This window comes from Oncorhynchus clarkii, chromosome 15, assembly GCF_045791955.1.
Source record: "Oncorhynchus clarkii lewisi isolate Uvic-CL-2024 chromosome 15, UVic_Ocla_1.0, whole genome shotgun sequence".
In the NCBI taxonomy this organism is placed as follows: Eukaryota; Metazoa; Chordata; class Actinopteri; order Salmoniformes; family Salmonidae; genus Oncorhynchus; species Oncorhynchus clarkii.
In genome coordinates, this window is record NC_092161.1 from 1,380,189 (window position 1) to 1,395,998 (window position 15,810).

A 15,810-nucleotide genomic window follows, 5' to 3' on the forward strand; every position below is an offset into this window, starting at 1 on the left:
TAGAGTACTAATGGTCAATAGAGTACTAATGGTCAATAGAGTACTAATGGTCAATAGAGTACTAATGGTCAATAGAGTACTAATGGTCAATGGAGTACTAATGGTCAATAGAGTACTAATGGTCAATAGAGTACTAGAGTACTAATGGTCAATAGAGTACTAATGGTCAATAGAGTACTAATGGTCAATAGAGTACTAATGGTCAATAGAGTACTAATGGTCAATAGAGTACTAATGGTCAATAGAGTACTAATGGTCAATAGAGTACTAATGGTCAATAGAGTACTAATGGTCAATAGAGTACTAATGGTCAATAGAGTACTAATGGTCAATAGAGTACTAATGGTCAATGGCGAATTGTAAATAAGAGTTGGGTTTTAGTTCAACATCTGTTCAGAATCTGTGGAATGACACTCCTAAACTCAGAGCGACGTGGGACACGTTGTCATTGGTCTGTACATTGAGTCTGGGGCAGGATACTTGTTATTTGGCCATTAGCCAAGTTGTACTGCAAGGACTTCTGATTGGTCAATCCCAGGTTAGGGTGGGGGGTTATAAATGGCATCCTGTTCCTTTATTCGGTGGGGAAAAGCTGAGGACCGAGGACTGAACATCTGATCATCCCAGCATAACAGTTTTTTATTTTTTTATTACATTTATTTCACCTTTATTTAACCAGGTAGGCCAGTTGAGAACACCTTTATTTAACCAGGTAGGCCAGTTGAGAACACCTTTATTTAACCAGGTAGGCCAGTTGAGAACACCTTTATTTAACCAGGTAGGCCAGTTGAGAACACCTTTATTTAACCAGGTAGGCCAGTTGAGAACACCTTTATTTAACCAGGTAGGCCAGTTGAGAACACCTTTATTTAACCAGGTAGGCCAGTTGAGAAGAAGTTCTCATTTACAACTGCGACCTGGCCAAGATAAAGCAAAGCAGTGCGACACAAACAACAATACAGAGTTACACATGGAATAAACAAGCGTACAGTCAATAACACAATAGAAAAAAGAAAGTCTATATACAGTGTGTGCAAATGGCGTGAGGAGGTAAGGCAACAAATAGGCCATAGTGGCGAAGTAATTACAATTTAGCAGATTAACACTGGAGTGATAGATGAGCAGATGATGATGTACAAGTAGAGATACTGGTGTGCAAAAGAGCAGAAAAGTAAATAAAAACAATATGGGGATGAGGTAGGTAGATTGGGTTGGCTATTTACAGATGGGCTATGTACAGCTGCAGTGGTCAGTTAGCTGCTCAGATAGCTGATGTTTAAAGTTAGTGAGGGAAATGTAAGTCTCCAGCTTCAGCGATTTTTGCAATCTGTTCCAGTCACTGGCAGCAGAGAACTGGAAGGAAAGGCGACCAAAGGAGGTGTCGGCCCTGGGGATGACCAGTGAGATATACTCGCTGGAGCGCGTGGGTGGGTGTTGTTATCGTGACCAGTGAGTTGAGACAAGGCAGAGCTCCACCTAGCATAGACTTATAGATGACCTGGAGCCAGTGGGTCTGGCGACGAATATGTAGCGAGAGCCAGCCGTCTAGAGCATACAGGTGGTGGGTGGTATAAGGGGCTTTGGTAACAAAACGGATGCCACTGTGATAGACCGCATCCAGCCCGCTGAGCAGAGTATTGGAAGCTATTTTGTAGATGACATCGCCGTAGTCGAGGATTGGTAGGATAGTCAGTTTAACTAGGGCAAGTTTGGCGGCGTGAGTGAAGGAGGCTTTGTTGCGAAATAGAAAGCCGATTGGATTGGAGATGTTACATATGAGTCTGGAAGGAGAGTTTACAGTCTAGCCAGACACCTAGGTATTCATAGTTATCCACATATTCTAGGTCAGAACCGTCCAGGGTAGTGATGCTAGTCGGGCAGGCGGGTGCGGGCAGCGAACGGTTGAAAGCATGCATTTGGATTTACTAGCGTTTGGAGGCCACGGAAGGAGTGGTGTATGGCATTGAAGCTCATTTCGAGGTTAGTTAAAACTTCTTCGGGGTAGGGGGCAGTATTCGGAAGTTTGGATGACTGAGGTGCCCAAAGTAAACTACAAATGAGGTTTTTGGGCATAAAGATAAACTTTATCGAACAAAACACACATTTGTTGTCTAACATGGAGACCTGGGAGTGCCATCCGGTGAAGATAATCAAAGGTTAGTGATTATTTTTAACGCTATTTCTGACTTTTGTGACACGTCTCCTTGGTTGGAAAATGGCTGTATGGTTTTCTGTGACTAGGCGCTGACCTAGCATAATCGCATGGTGTGCTTTTGCCGTAAAGCCTTTTTCAAATCAGACAACTGTGGCTGGATTAACAAGAAGTTTATATTTAAAATGGTGTATAATACTTGTATAATACTTGTATGTTTGGGGAATTATAATTATGAGATTTCTGTTGTTTGAATTAGCGTCCCACGTAATGAACATACTATTCTCCGTCTTCAATTGAATCATTTATTTACATATAAGGGTACCTGGGGATTGATTAGAAATGTTGTTTGACTTGTTTGGACAAAGTTTATTGGGATTCCTTTGTCTGCATTTTGAACGAGGGAAACCGGTGGATTACTGAATCAAGCGCGCCAACTACACTGACTTTTTTGGGATATAAAGAAGGACTTTATCAAACAAAATTACCATTTGTGATGTATCTTGTAAATACACTGTACACTTGTATTTTCATGAATGTTTAATATTACGAAATTTGTATTTTGAATTTTGCTCTCTGCAATTTCACTGGATGTTGGCCAGGTGGGACGCCACCTACCCCAAAGACGTTTTAACACAGTGTCCAAGGAAGGGCCAGATGTATACAGAATGGTGTCGTCTGCGTAGAGGTGGATCAGGGAATCACCTGCAGCAAGAGCGACATCGTAGATATGTACAGAGAAAAGAGTCGGCTCGAGAATTGAACCCTGTGGTACCCACATAGAGACTGCCAGAGGTCTGAACAACAGGCCCTCCGATTTGTCACACTGAACTCTGTCTGCGAAGTAGTTGGTGAACCAGTCGAGGCAGTCATTTGAGAAACCAAGGCTATTGAGACTGCCGATAAGAATGTGGTGATTGACAGAGTTGAAAGCCTTGGCCAGGTTGATGAAGACGGCTGCACAGTATTGTCTTTTATCGATGGCGGATATGATATCGTTTAGTATCTTGAGCGTGGCCGAGGTGCACCCGGGACCAGCTCCGAAACCGGATTGCACAGCGGAGAAGGGACGGTGCGACCCGAAATGGTCAGCGATCTGTTTATTAACTTGGCTTTTGAAGACTTTAGAAAGGCAGGGCAGGACAGATATTGGTCTGTAACAGTTTGGGTCTAGAGTGTCACCCCCTTTGATTTGTCCTTCTCAAATAAACCTATTTTTCTCCACCTGATTTGCTTTGGAGTTATTGAAGAATAACATAAATTGCTAGCAACCAGTTGCTCGGAGCTTGTTGACCTATACACATTATAGATGGGAATCCACAATACTGAATAGGCTGGACAACTATTTTCTGATTTGTAACCCCAAGTAACTAAACAATGTTTTAGTTGTGAACTGCAAAGCAAGCAGATTAACAAAAGAGGATACTGCTCGCTCGTCTGCTGGCTGTTGAGTTTCTTCATATTAGAGATGATCTTCTCCAGACCATTGACCCACTGCCTAGCCTCCTCTGCCGAGGTAGCTATCAGGTCCAGGTTCCTCCTGCGGCCCTTAAAGATAATGGAGAAACAGCGGTCCTCAACGTGGGCCTCTGTGTGCTTCTGAAGACCCTCCGACTGACGGCCCTTACGCACAGATTCTATCTCATCAATGGAGACTGGAGGGGAGACAAGAAGGAGATTGAGGTTAGAATTGTTTATAAATCCTGGTCCTGAAGTCTGACCGCATTCTTGGTTTCATGGCTGCTGAGATTTGATAGTTTCTTGATCGTTTCTTGGTTAAAACCAAAAAGCCTCAAGGTCCAGACTGGAAACTGTGTGATGACATGGCTGTCATCATGGAGACATCACCAGGGCTTGTCCCAATCATGTCTTCATCACATCTACCCCAGACAGAAACATACAGGAGAGGGTGGGTTTGATAGGACAGGACAGGGTGATAGAGGAGGGTATGCAGGAAACCTCTCTGTCTCAGTGTGCCTTTCACCCACTCACAGCACCCAAAAGCCATCTGACTGTCTACACACTTCGTTCCCAGTTTCTGTTCCTATACACCCCAACCTGTGTAACTGACTGGAGGAGCCTGTCAATCAGACTTAGTCCCTGGTGTCTACTGGTCAGTCAGACTTCGTCCCTGGTGTCTACTGGTCAGTCAGACTTAGTCCCTGGTGTCTACTGGTCAGTCAGACTTAGTCCCTGGTGTCTACTGGTCAGTTACACAGTCAGTCAGTATCTAAATAATATGTGTGAAATGCTTGATAGTGTATGTGATGTAAACAGAGAGAGGTCTACTTTCTTGGGGACATGAATATTGACTGGTTTTCATCAAGCTGTCTGCTCAAGAGGAAGCTTCTCACTGTAACCAGTGCCTGTAATCTGGTTCAGGTTATTAATCAACCTACCAGGTGTTTACAAACACTACAGGAACAAGATCATCCACATGTATTGATCACATTTTTACTAATACTGTAGAACTTTGTTCTGAAGCTGTATCCGTACCCATTGGATGCACTGATCACAATATAGTGGCTTTATCCAGGAAAGACAAAGTTCCAAAATCCGGGCCAGAGATCATACAAAATATTTAGCTGTGACTCTTATGTGGACGATGTAAAATAAAATTGTTGGTCTGATGTGATTAATGAGGAGCATCCAGATGCTGCACTTGATGAATTTATAAAATTGCTTCTTCCAATTATTTAGAAACATGCAGCTCTTAAGAAACTGACTGTTAGAACTGTTGAGGCTCCATGGATTGATGAGGAATTTAAAAACTGTATGGTTGAAAGAGATGGAGCAAAAGGAGTGACTGAGAAGTCTGGCTGCACATCTGACTGGCTGACTTACGGTAAATTGAGACATTTTGTGCCTGAACTCAACAATTTAACACAAAGAAGAAGAAACTGTATTATGATATAATGATATAAAGAATGATGGAAACAACGTTGGAATACTGTAAATGAAATGATGGGCACAAAGACATTCAACTCCATCTTTCATCCAAATCAGACGGCTTATTCATCACAAAACCATTTGATGTTGCCAGTTATTTTAATGATTACTTCAGTGGCAAAGTGGGCAAACTTAGGCAGGAAATGCCAACAACAAACAGTGAGCCATCATATTCATGCATAAAATAACTAACAATGAAAGAAAACCATTGAATTTTGTAAAGTTAGTGAGGGAGAGGTGGAAAAATGATTATCATCGATCAATAATGACAAACCTCCTGGCATTGACAACTTAGATGGAAAGCTACTGAGGATGGTAGCTGACTCTATAGCCACTCCTACTGAGGATGGTAGCTGACTCTATAGCCACTCCTACTGAGGATGGTAGCTGACTCTATAGCCACTCCTACTGAGGATGGTAGCTGACTCTATAGCCACTCCTACTGAGGATGGTAGCTGACTCTATAGCCACTCCTATCTGTCATGATTTTAATCTGAGTCTAGAGGAAAGTTTTTGTCCTCAGGTCTGGAGGGAAGCCAAAGTCATTCCTCTACCTATGAGTGGTAAAGCAGCCTTTACTGGTTCTAACAGCCGACCAATCAGCTTGCTGCCAGCCCTTAGCAAGCGGTTGGAAAAAATGTGTGTTTTTACCAAATACAATGTTATTTCTCTGTAAACAAATTAACAACAGATGTTCAGCGTGCTTTTAGAGAAGGGCACTCAACATGTACTGCACTGACACAAATTACTGATGATTGGTTGAATTAAAATAATAATAACAAGATTGTGGGAACTGTACTGTTAGATTTCAGTGCAGCCTTTGATATTAATGACCATAACCTGTTGTTGAAAAAACATATGTGTTATGGCTGTTGAGGTGTTGAGCAGGTGGGTCTGGACAGAGTGATGTAGTTGATGAAGATGGGGGTGTAACAGGTGGGTCTGGACAGAGTGATGTAGTTGATGGGGGTGTGAGGTGGGTCTGGAAAGAGTGATGTAGTTGATGAAGATGGGGGTGTGAGCAGGTGGGTCTGGACAGAGTGATGTAGTTGATGAAGATGGGGGTGTGAGCAGGTGGGTCTGGGCAGGGTGATGTTGTTGATGGAGATGGGGGTGTGAGCAGGTGGGTTTGGGCAGGGTGATGTAGTTGATGAAGATGGGGGTGTGAGGTGGGTCTGGGCAGGGTGATGTTGTTGATGGAGATGGGGGTGTGAGCAGGTGGGTCTGGGCAGGGTGATGTTGTTGATGGAGATGGGGGTGTGAGGTGAGTCTGGGCAGGGTGATGTTGTTGATGGAGATGGGGGTGTGAGGTGAGTCTGGGCAGGGTGATGTTGTTGATGGAGATGGGGGTGTGAGGTGAGTCTGGGCAGGGTGATGTTGTTGATGGAGATGGGGGTGTGAGGTGAGTCTGGGCAGGGTGATGTTGTTGATGGAGATTGGAGATGGGGGTGTGAGGTGGGTCTGGGCAGGGTGATGTTGTTGATGGAGATGGGGGTGTGAGGTGAGTCTGGGCAGGGTGATGTTGTTGATGGAGATGGGGGTGTGAGGTGAGTCTGGGCAGGGTGATGTTGTTGATGGAGATGGGGGTGTGAGGTGAGTCTGGGCAGGGTGATGTTGTTGATGGAGATTGGAGATGGGGGTGTGAGGTGGGTCTGGGCAGGGTGATGTTGTTGATGGAGATGGGGGTGTGAGCAGGTGGGTCTGGGCAGGGTGATGTTGTTGATGGAGATGGGGGTGTGAGGTGGGTCTGGGCAGGGTGATGTTGTTGATAGAGATGGGGGTGTGAGGTGAGTCTAGGCAGGGTGATGTTGTTGATGGAGATGGGGGTGTGAGGTGAGTCTGGGCAGGGTGATGTTGTTGATGGAGATGGGGGTGTGAGGTGAGTCTGGGCAGGGTGATGTTGTTGATGGAGATTGGAGATGGGGGTGTGAGGTGGGTCTGGGCAGGGTGATGTTGTTGATGGAGATGGGGGTGTGAGGTGAGTCTGGGCAGGGTGATGTTGTTGATGGAGATGGGGGTGTGAGGTGAGTCTGGGCAGGGTGATGTTGTTGATGGAGATGGGGGTGTGAGGTGAGTCTGGGCAGGGTGATGTTGTTGATGGAGATTGGAGATGGGGGTGTGAGGTGGGTCTGGGCAGGGTGATGTTGTTGATGGAGATGGGGGTGTGAGCAGGTGGGTCTGGGCAGGGTGATGTTGTTGATGGAGATGGGGGTGTGAGGTGGGTCTGGGCAGGGTGATGTTGTTGATAGAGATGGGGGTGTGAGGTGAGTCTAGGCAGGGTGATGTTGTTGATGGAGATGGGGGTGTGAGGTGAGTCTGGGCAGGGTGATGTTGTTGATGGAGATGGGGGTGTGAGGTGAGTCTGGTTAGGGTGATGTTGTTGTCATTTGTTGTCATGTTTTGTATTGTTTAAAAATATCACATCAATTTGTTCAAAAAAATAAAATAAGGAAAACTGAAAAGGTTATTATTCATTATGAAAAGGATTTATTTCATTTACATTCTTTATTTTAACCACAATGTCACAAATAATGGAACACACACAACATGAGCAGATTAACTTGGTCAAAACATTTCTTTATTAAAGACTATCAGAAAGAATAATGTGTTATTATAATACTGTATATGGTGTCCAGGTCAGGACAACCAGAACATTTCTTTATTCAAGACTATCAGAAAGAATGTTGGTAGTTATTCATTTAGATCCAAAGCCTTGATTTAGTGAGTCACTCAGCTTCATGTTGACATGGACTCTTTCATTCAGTTTCTTCTTCACATCAGCAAAGAAGGACTCTTTGTATCATATATATGTATATATATATATAGTGCATTCGAAAAGTATTCAGTAAGTATTCAATGGATTCAATTGATTTTTATTCCTCATCACTCTACGTACAATACCCCATAATGACATCACAATACCCCATAATGACATCACAATACCCCATAATGACATCACAATACCCCATAATGACATCACAATACCCCATAATGACATCACAATACCCCATAATGACATCACAATACCCCATAATGACATCACAATACCCCATAATGACATCACAATACCCCATAATGACAAAGCAAAATAAATACTTATATCACATTTACATAATTAGTCAGACCCTTTACTCAGTACTTTGTTGAAACAGCGATTACAGTCTCGATTCTTCTTGGGTAGGACGCTACAAGCTTGGCACACCTGTATTTGGAGAGTTGGGGAGTGTCGCCACAGCTATTTTCAGGTCTCTCCAGAGATGTTGGATTGGGTTCAAGTCTGGGCTCTGGCTGGGCCACTCAAAGACATTCAGAGTCTTGTCCCGAAGCCACATCTGCATTGTCTTGGCTGTGTGCTTAGGGTCGTTGTCCTGTTGGAGGTGAACCTTCGTCTCAGTCTGAGGTCATGAGCGCTCTGGAGCATCAAGGACCTCTCTGTACTTTGCTCTGTTCATCTTTTAATCCTGACTAGTCTCCCAGTACCTGCGGCTGAAAAACATCCCCATAGAAAACTGTCAGAGTGACCATCGGGTTCTTGGTCACCTCCCAGACCAAAGCCCTTCTCCCCCGATTGCTCAGTTTGGCCGGGCGGCCAGCTCTAGGAAGAGTCTTGGTGGTTGCAAACTTCTTCCATTTAAGAATGATGGAGGCCACTGTGTTCTTGGGGACCTTCAATGCTGCAGACATTTTTTGGTACCCTTCCCCAGATCTGTGCCTCGACACAATCCTGTCTCGGAGCTCTACAGAAATGTCCTTCAAGCTCATGGCTTGGTTTTTTGCTCTGACATGCACTGTCAGCTGTGGTATCTTTTATATAGAAATTATAACCAAATCATGTCCAATCAATTGAATTTATCACAAGTGGACCACAATCAAGTTGTAGAAACATATCAAGTATGATCACTGGAAACAGGATGCACCTGAGCTCCATGTTGAGTCCCAAATCAAAGGGTCTGAATAACCGCACACACAGAAAACAGAATATTGTAGGCCGGAGATTATACGGTACTTTGTATTTGGACCAGCAGTTGTTGCTTATTTCCATTTTTGAGAAACAGAACAGTGGCCAAGTCGTCACGCACACATTCCTTAAATACCAGATGAAGTTCAGGGAGAGAATGAGGACATTGTGTGGTCCTGACCACATTCACTCCCTTGTTATTTCTCAAGTCTTTCTGTGGAACGACAACATCCAACACTCTGTGGTGCAGATAAATGGAGGACGGGACTGGAACCCAAACCAATATGTTTACTATGTAAACTTCCCCTTAGAGTTTTTCTTTAGCCTTTTAGCTAGGCTCAGTCTGGTGGATGATTGATGGATAGAAGTAGATCTCTGTGCGATTAATACTTCTAAAACTATGATAATTACAATGATATGACGATTACAAGCAGCAACATGCTGCCAATAGGAATTAGAGTTATTTTTTTGTAAAATTTCCAAGCAGGATTATAGCAGTCTGATTAAGTAAAAACATGAAAGACAGATGTGCGAGCATCAAATGAAAACTTCCTTTACCACCAATGACGGTCTTTCAAGACTCATCATCACGAAGCATTGTGTTTGCAGAGCCTCGTTCAAGGAGAAGTTAAGATGAATCATATTATAGCAGAAAGCTCCTTGAAGAGAGATGTCATAATAGAGGAGTAAGGACCATAAACCAGTGTAAGGACCATAAACCAGTCTAAGGACCATAAACCAGTGTAAGGACCATAAACCAGTGTAAAGACCATAAACCAGTGTAAGGACCATAAACCAGTGTAAAGACCATAAACCAGTGTAAAGACCATAAACCAGTATAAGGACCATAAACCAGTGTAAGGACCATAAACCAGTATAAAGACCATAAACCAGTATAAGGACCATAAACCAGTATAAAGACCATAAACCAGTGTAAGGACCATAAACCAATGTAAAGACCATAAACCAGTGTAAGGACCATAAACCAGTGTAAGGACCATACACCAGTATAAGGACCATAAACCAGTATAAAGACCATAAACCAGTATAAGGACCATAAACCAGTATAAAGACCATAAACCAGTATAAAGACCATAAGCCAGTTTAAGGACAATAAACCAAGATTGACTTTGAAATTGGATGTCCATGTCCTGAGGACTTCGGGAAATGCCTTCAAATCCGTCCACTAGGGGCAACAGCGAGTGCTATTACTATCAACAAGGCTTGGGTTTTGCTAGGGACGGGAATGGTGGAAAGGTGTAATCCCATGACTCTGGATCAGAAGGTTGTGTGTTTGGTTCCAGAGGTGGCCACTGGTTTGGTTTTAACCCGATCCCAAACCTTAACCCTCACCTTAACAATTCATAACCCTATCCCTCACCTTAACCATTCATAACCCAATCCCAAACCTTAACCATTCATAACCCAATCCCAAACCTTAACCCACCTTAACCATTCATAACCCAGTACCAAACCTTAACCCTCACCTTAACCATTCATAACCCTATTCCAAACCTTAACCCACCTTAACCATTCATAACCCAATCCCAAACCTTAACCCACCTTAACCATTCATAACCCAGTACCAAACCTTAACCCACCTTAACCATTCATAACCCAGTACCAAACCTTAACCCTCACCTTAACCATTCATAACCCAATGCCAAACCTTAGCCATTTGTAACCCTATCCCAAACATTAACCATTACCTCCCGAGTACCTTAACTGAACCGTTAACTTGGAATGAAACGATACAGAGCTGCAACCCAAGATGTCAAAAACACTTTTGACATTTGGGGAAATGTGGATAAAAGTCTAACTCTGCAGTGAGCCTGTGAAAGCTTGTTGCATAACAGCTTCCTCTGTTCTGTAACCTATAGTACAGTACTAGGTCTGGTCCCCTCTCAGTGACATACAGTACAGTACTAGGTCTGGTCCCCTCTCAATAACCTACAGTACAGTACTAGGTCTGGTCTCCTCTCAGTGACCTACAGTACAGTACTAGGTCTGGTCCCCTCTCATTGACTGGAGACCTGAGTTAACAGTAACCTACAGTACAGTACTAGGTCTGGTCTCCTCTCAGTGACCTACAGTACAGTACTAGGTCTGGTCCCCTCTCATTGACTGGAGACCTGAGTTAACAGTAACCTACAGTACAGTACTAGGTCTGGTCTCCTCCCAGTAACCTACAGTACAGTACTAGGTCTGGTCTCCTCTCAGTGACCTACAGTACAGTACTAGGTCTGGTCCCCTCTCAGTAACCTACAGTACAGTACTAGGTCTGGTCTCCTGTCAGTGACCTACAGTACAGTACTAGGTCTGATCTCCTCTCATTGACTGGAGACCTGAGTTAACAGTAACCTACAGTACAGTACTAGGTCTGGTCTCCTCTCAGTAACCTACAGTACAGTACTAGGTCTGGTCCCCTCTCAGTGACTGGAGACCTGAGTTAACAGTAACCGACATACAGTTCTAGTAGACATACATAGACATACTCCTACTTGTTAATACTGGTCCTCCGTGGGAATCAAACCCACAATCCTGACTCTGCAAGCGCAATGCTCTACCAATTGAGCTACATGGGATCACAGTAGCCTGAGAAATGCACAAACTCTACCTCGCACAGACTCTACCTCGCACAGACTCTACCTCATATGACTCTACCTCATATGACTCTACCTCATATGACTCTACCTCATATGACCTGGGCTGTTACTCAAGACTTACTACACCTCTCTCTCTCTCTCTCTCTCTTTCTCTCCCCCTCTCTCTCTCCCTCCCTCCCTCCCTCCCTCCCCCACACACAGTTAGGGTGTGGACAGTAAACACAGGAAAGGCATTGTAAACAAAACACTGCCCTATGAGACAGAGGGAGTGGTGATGTTTTAGTGTGGATAGATATGGCTTTAGTCTGCTGTAGTGTCAAATATGTACAGTATACATTACCAGGTAAAACAGGTTATCTCTTTTACATTATTCCCTGGGGACAAAGTGTTGACGTTACAGAACAGAGTTTATTCCCTGGGGAGAAAGTCTTTACTAAACACAAAGTATCACCCTCTGTCACGTACTCTCCCTCTCCGGCCTCTAGTTCATCAGGCTGCTGATTATCCCGCATACCTGTCACCAGCGCCTCATGACACTCACCTGGACTCCATCAGCTCCTTGATTATCTTCCCTATATCTGTCACTCCCCTTGGTTCTTGACTCTGTTTCATGTCGGTGTGTTGTTTGTGTTTCGTGTTCATTGTTTATTTTATTTATTAAAACAGTCACTCCCTGAACTTGCTTCCCGACTATCAGTGCACTCGTTACACCCTCCCACGTTCTCTTCTCCTTCGACTAAACACATGAGAGCTCGTTGGTAAACCTGTCTCAATAAAGACCACAGGAAGAAACTACAAAAAGGAGAGGAAGGGGAGTGGAGGAGGCTGGGTCCTGGATCTGACACACATGGCCAGTCCTGTGCCAGGAGATGTCTGAGAGAAAGCCAGGGATGGAATGGACACACACCAGTCTGGACAGTTCAAAAGGAAGCGATGTGTGGGTCAGAATTCACTTCTTGTTATTTCTCTCTTGACTATCTGTGAGATGTTTTAGTTTACATTCCACTGCCTCCCAAAACCCAGGTTGACCAGTAGTGAGATGCAGGGCTGCGAGACACAATAGACTGTAGGTGGTAGAACTCAGACAGACGGAGCAGGTGGTAGAACTCGGACAGACGGAGCAGGTGGTAGAACTCGGACAGACGGAGTAGGTGGTAGAACTCAGAAATACAGAATAGGAGGTAGAGCTCAGACAGACGGAGTAGGTGGTAGAGCTCAGAAGGACCGTTACCCAGGTCAGGCAGGTTCTGCTGAGCTTGGTGGATACGGGACTCGATCTCCCAGGTGGCGGCAGCAACGATGCCGGTGGATGGCACAATGGCTTTTGGCTCGGTACCTGTGTTGTTGGTTGTGAACTGGCGAGAGAGGGCATCAGGCTTGGTATTCTTCGAACCGGGGTGATAAGTGAGTAGGAAATTTAATCTACTGAAGGACAAGGCCCACCTGGCTTGCCAGGAGTTCAGGCATTTGGCAGTCTGGATGTGGGACAGGTTTATATGGCCAGTCCACACGATGAAGGGGCTTACAGAGCCCCCAGCCAGTGATGCCATTCCTCCAGAGCCAGCTTAACGGCCAGGAGTTCCCTCTCTGCAGCTGAGAGCTTGCGGGCAAAGAATGCACATTGGTGGACCTTCTGATCAGAGGGGGAACGTTGAGACAGAACAGCACCTACCCCCAGTGTCAGAGGCGTCCACCTCCATGATGAACTGGAGTCCTGGGGCAGGCTAAGGACCGGAGGTGAAGCAACGCTTGAGTTCCAGGAATGCTGCCTCTGCCAGTGGAACGGAGTGGTGAGAGGTGCTACCAGATGGCTGTAATTGCGGATGAAACGTCTAAAAATGTGCAAACCCCAGGAAACGTACTATAACCCAGGAAAGACACTGAGGCAGCATGGAACTCACATTTTTCAGCTTTAACAAAAAGCTTATTCTCCAACAGCCGTTGAAGAACTTGGCGAACGTGTTGCTGGTGAGCCTCAGGGTCCTTGGGAAAAATCACGATGTAATTTAAATAGATTAAAACGAAGAGTCCAATCACAGCAGGGGCGTTAGTAAGATCAAAAGGCATGACCAAATATTCAAAGTGACCAAGTGGTGTGTTGAACGCAGTCTTACACTCGTCCCCCTCTCTTATGCGGACAAGGTGGTAGGCATTCCGGAGGTCCAGTTTGGTAAACACCGTGGCACCATGGAGGGGGGCAAAAGCAGAGCTCATGAGTGGCAAGGGGTACTTGTTCTTAACAGTGATGTTATTCAGCCCACGGAAGTCTATGCACGGCCTCAGTGACCCATCCTTCTTCACAAAGAAAAACCCAGCACAAACCGGGGAGGAAGATGGCGTCCTGCAGCCAGAGAATCCTGGATATACCTCTCCAAAGCCTCTTGCTCGGGACGAGAGAGGTTAAACAACCGACTACTGGCGAGTGGAGCGCCTGGCTGGAGGTCAAGGGCTCAGTCATACGGCCGATGAGGCGGCAGCGACAGGTCGTGATGCTTGCTGAACACAGGAACTAGATTGTGATACTCGGGTGGAACTGATGACAGGTCTGGAGGTTCTGGAATGAACTGGGGCACAGACTAGTCTGTGGAAGGGCAGAATGCAAACAATTAGAGTGACATAACAAACTACATGTGGTTATCTTTCTGGTGGTCCAGTCAATCTGTGGGTTGTGTAGCTTTAACCATGGATGGCCAAGAACTAGGGGAGAGTAAGGACAGTCGATTATGTGGAAAGGGATCTTTTCCTGGTGATTTCCAGAGAGATGCGGGATGACAAGGACATTTCTCTCAAAGACACGGGAGAGGAGCTGTCCATTGAGAGCAGTGGCATCGAGGGGTGAATCGAGTGGAACAGAGTCCAGGCCCAACTGGGTAACGAAACCTCGGTCCAGGAAGCTCTCGTCGGCGCTCAAATTGATGAGAGCAGACAGAGGAAAAGCCTGGCTCTGCCACACAAGGTTGCCTTCAAGAAGGGGTCTGGGGGAAGATGGGCAGGCGATTTGGCTCAACAGTATATTCCCCACTACTGCCAAGCCCCCTCTTTTGCTGGACGCAGGGAACAAGTGGAGACAAAGTGACCAACCTGGCCACAGTATAGGCAGCTCCTAGCGCCAATTCGTCATTGCCTCTCCTCTGGAGAGACGGGCCCGGCCGAGCTGCATGGGTTCAGGATCTGGACGAGCCTGGGGATGAGATGCAGTCAGAGAAGGAGGACAAGGCACTGAAGCAGATGTTATGGGACATGCAACCCTACCTACCCTCTTCACCCGACGCTCACAGAGACGGTTTTCGATGTGGATAGCGAGAGTTCATCAAGTCCATCAGGCTCATCCCTGGACACCAACTCGTCCTTGATGGTCTCAGTGAGCGTGTTCCGGAATGCTCCTTGAAGCTCCTCATTCCAGCCGCTCTCAGCGGTGACACACCCTCACATGCCATCTCAGCAACACTATGGGAGCCTTGACGGAGGGACAGGAGTCGTTTAGCGGCATCCTTACAGCAGACCGGGTGGTCGAAGACTTTCTTCATCTCCTCCGTGAATCTGAAGAAGGAGAAGCAGATGGGGGACAGTCTCTCCAACACCATCGTGGCCCAGGAAAGCGCTGCTCCATGGAGGCAGCCAATCAGAAAGGAAATATTGGCCCGTTCGCTAGCATAAGAGTAGGGCTGTTGCTCAAATACTTGTGAACATTGTACTAAAAAGGCTCTGCAAGCTTCGAGGTTGCCATCGTAACACTTGGGAATCTGAAAAAACTGCTCCCGGAGAAGGACTTGGAACTGATTGTGAGCTCTGGGCAAAGGGTCAGCCCTGTAGGTCATGCAGGCTCTGTGAAATATCCTTGATGGAAAACTCCTTGATGTGCTCCAGAAGGGTCTTCAGGGCTCAGTCATGTTGCTCGAGCAGGGCTCCTTGGCCGACGAGGGTTTGGTGGAGAGTAGTAGAGTCTGCTTGGTTCATCTCTTTGGCCAGATCGTACTATTACGCAGAGTGGAACAGGGGGACCCAGGAGTAGACCCAGACGAGGAGACTGGGATGAAGTAACCAAGATATTTACTGAAAAACAAGGGGGAGATGGAGGCTGGAGCGAGAGGGGTTGAGACAGGGTGAAGCAGGTCCGGAGGGGAATCCAAGGGAGCAGTAGATTG

The 15,810-nt window shown here is 45.7% G+C and overlaps 1 protein-coding gene across 3 annotated transcripts in view; it reads right to left on the bottom strand.

Moving 5' to 3' along the window:
* The window catches only part of LOC139366863 (1-phosphatidylinositol 4,5-bisphosphate phosphodiesterase delta-1-like), a 77,785-nt gene that overhangs the window by 52,000 nt on the left and 9,975 nt on the right, over nt 1–15,810 (bottom strand). For 2 of the 3 annotated variants that reach the window (XM_071104557.1, XM_071104558.1), the window contains one exon: nt 3,579–3,807. In XM_071104557.1, coding sequence (XP_070960658.1) covers nt 3,579–3,807 — 229 coding nt within the window. The remainder of the gene's footprint in view (nt 1–3,578; nt 3,808–15,810) is intronic. The other variant, XM_071104559.1, reaches the window with a different exon arrangement.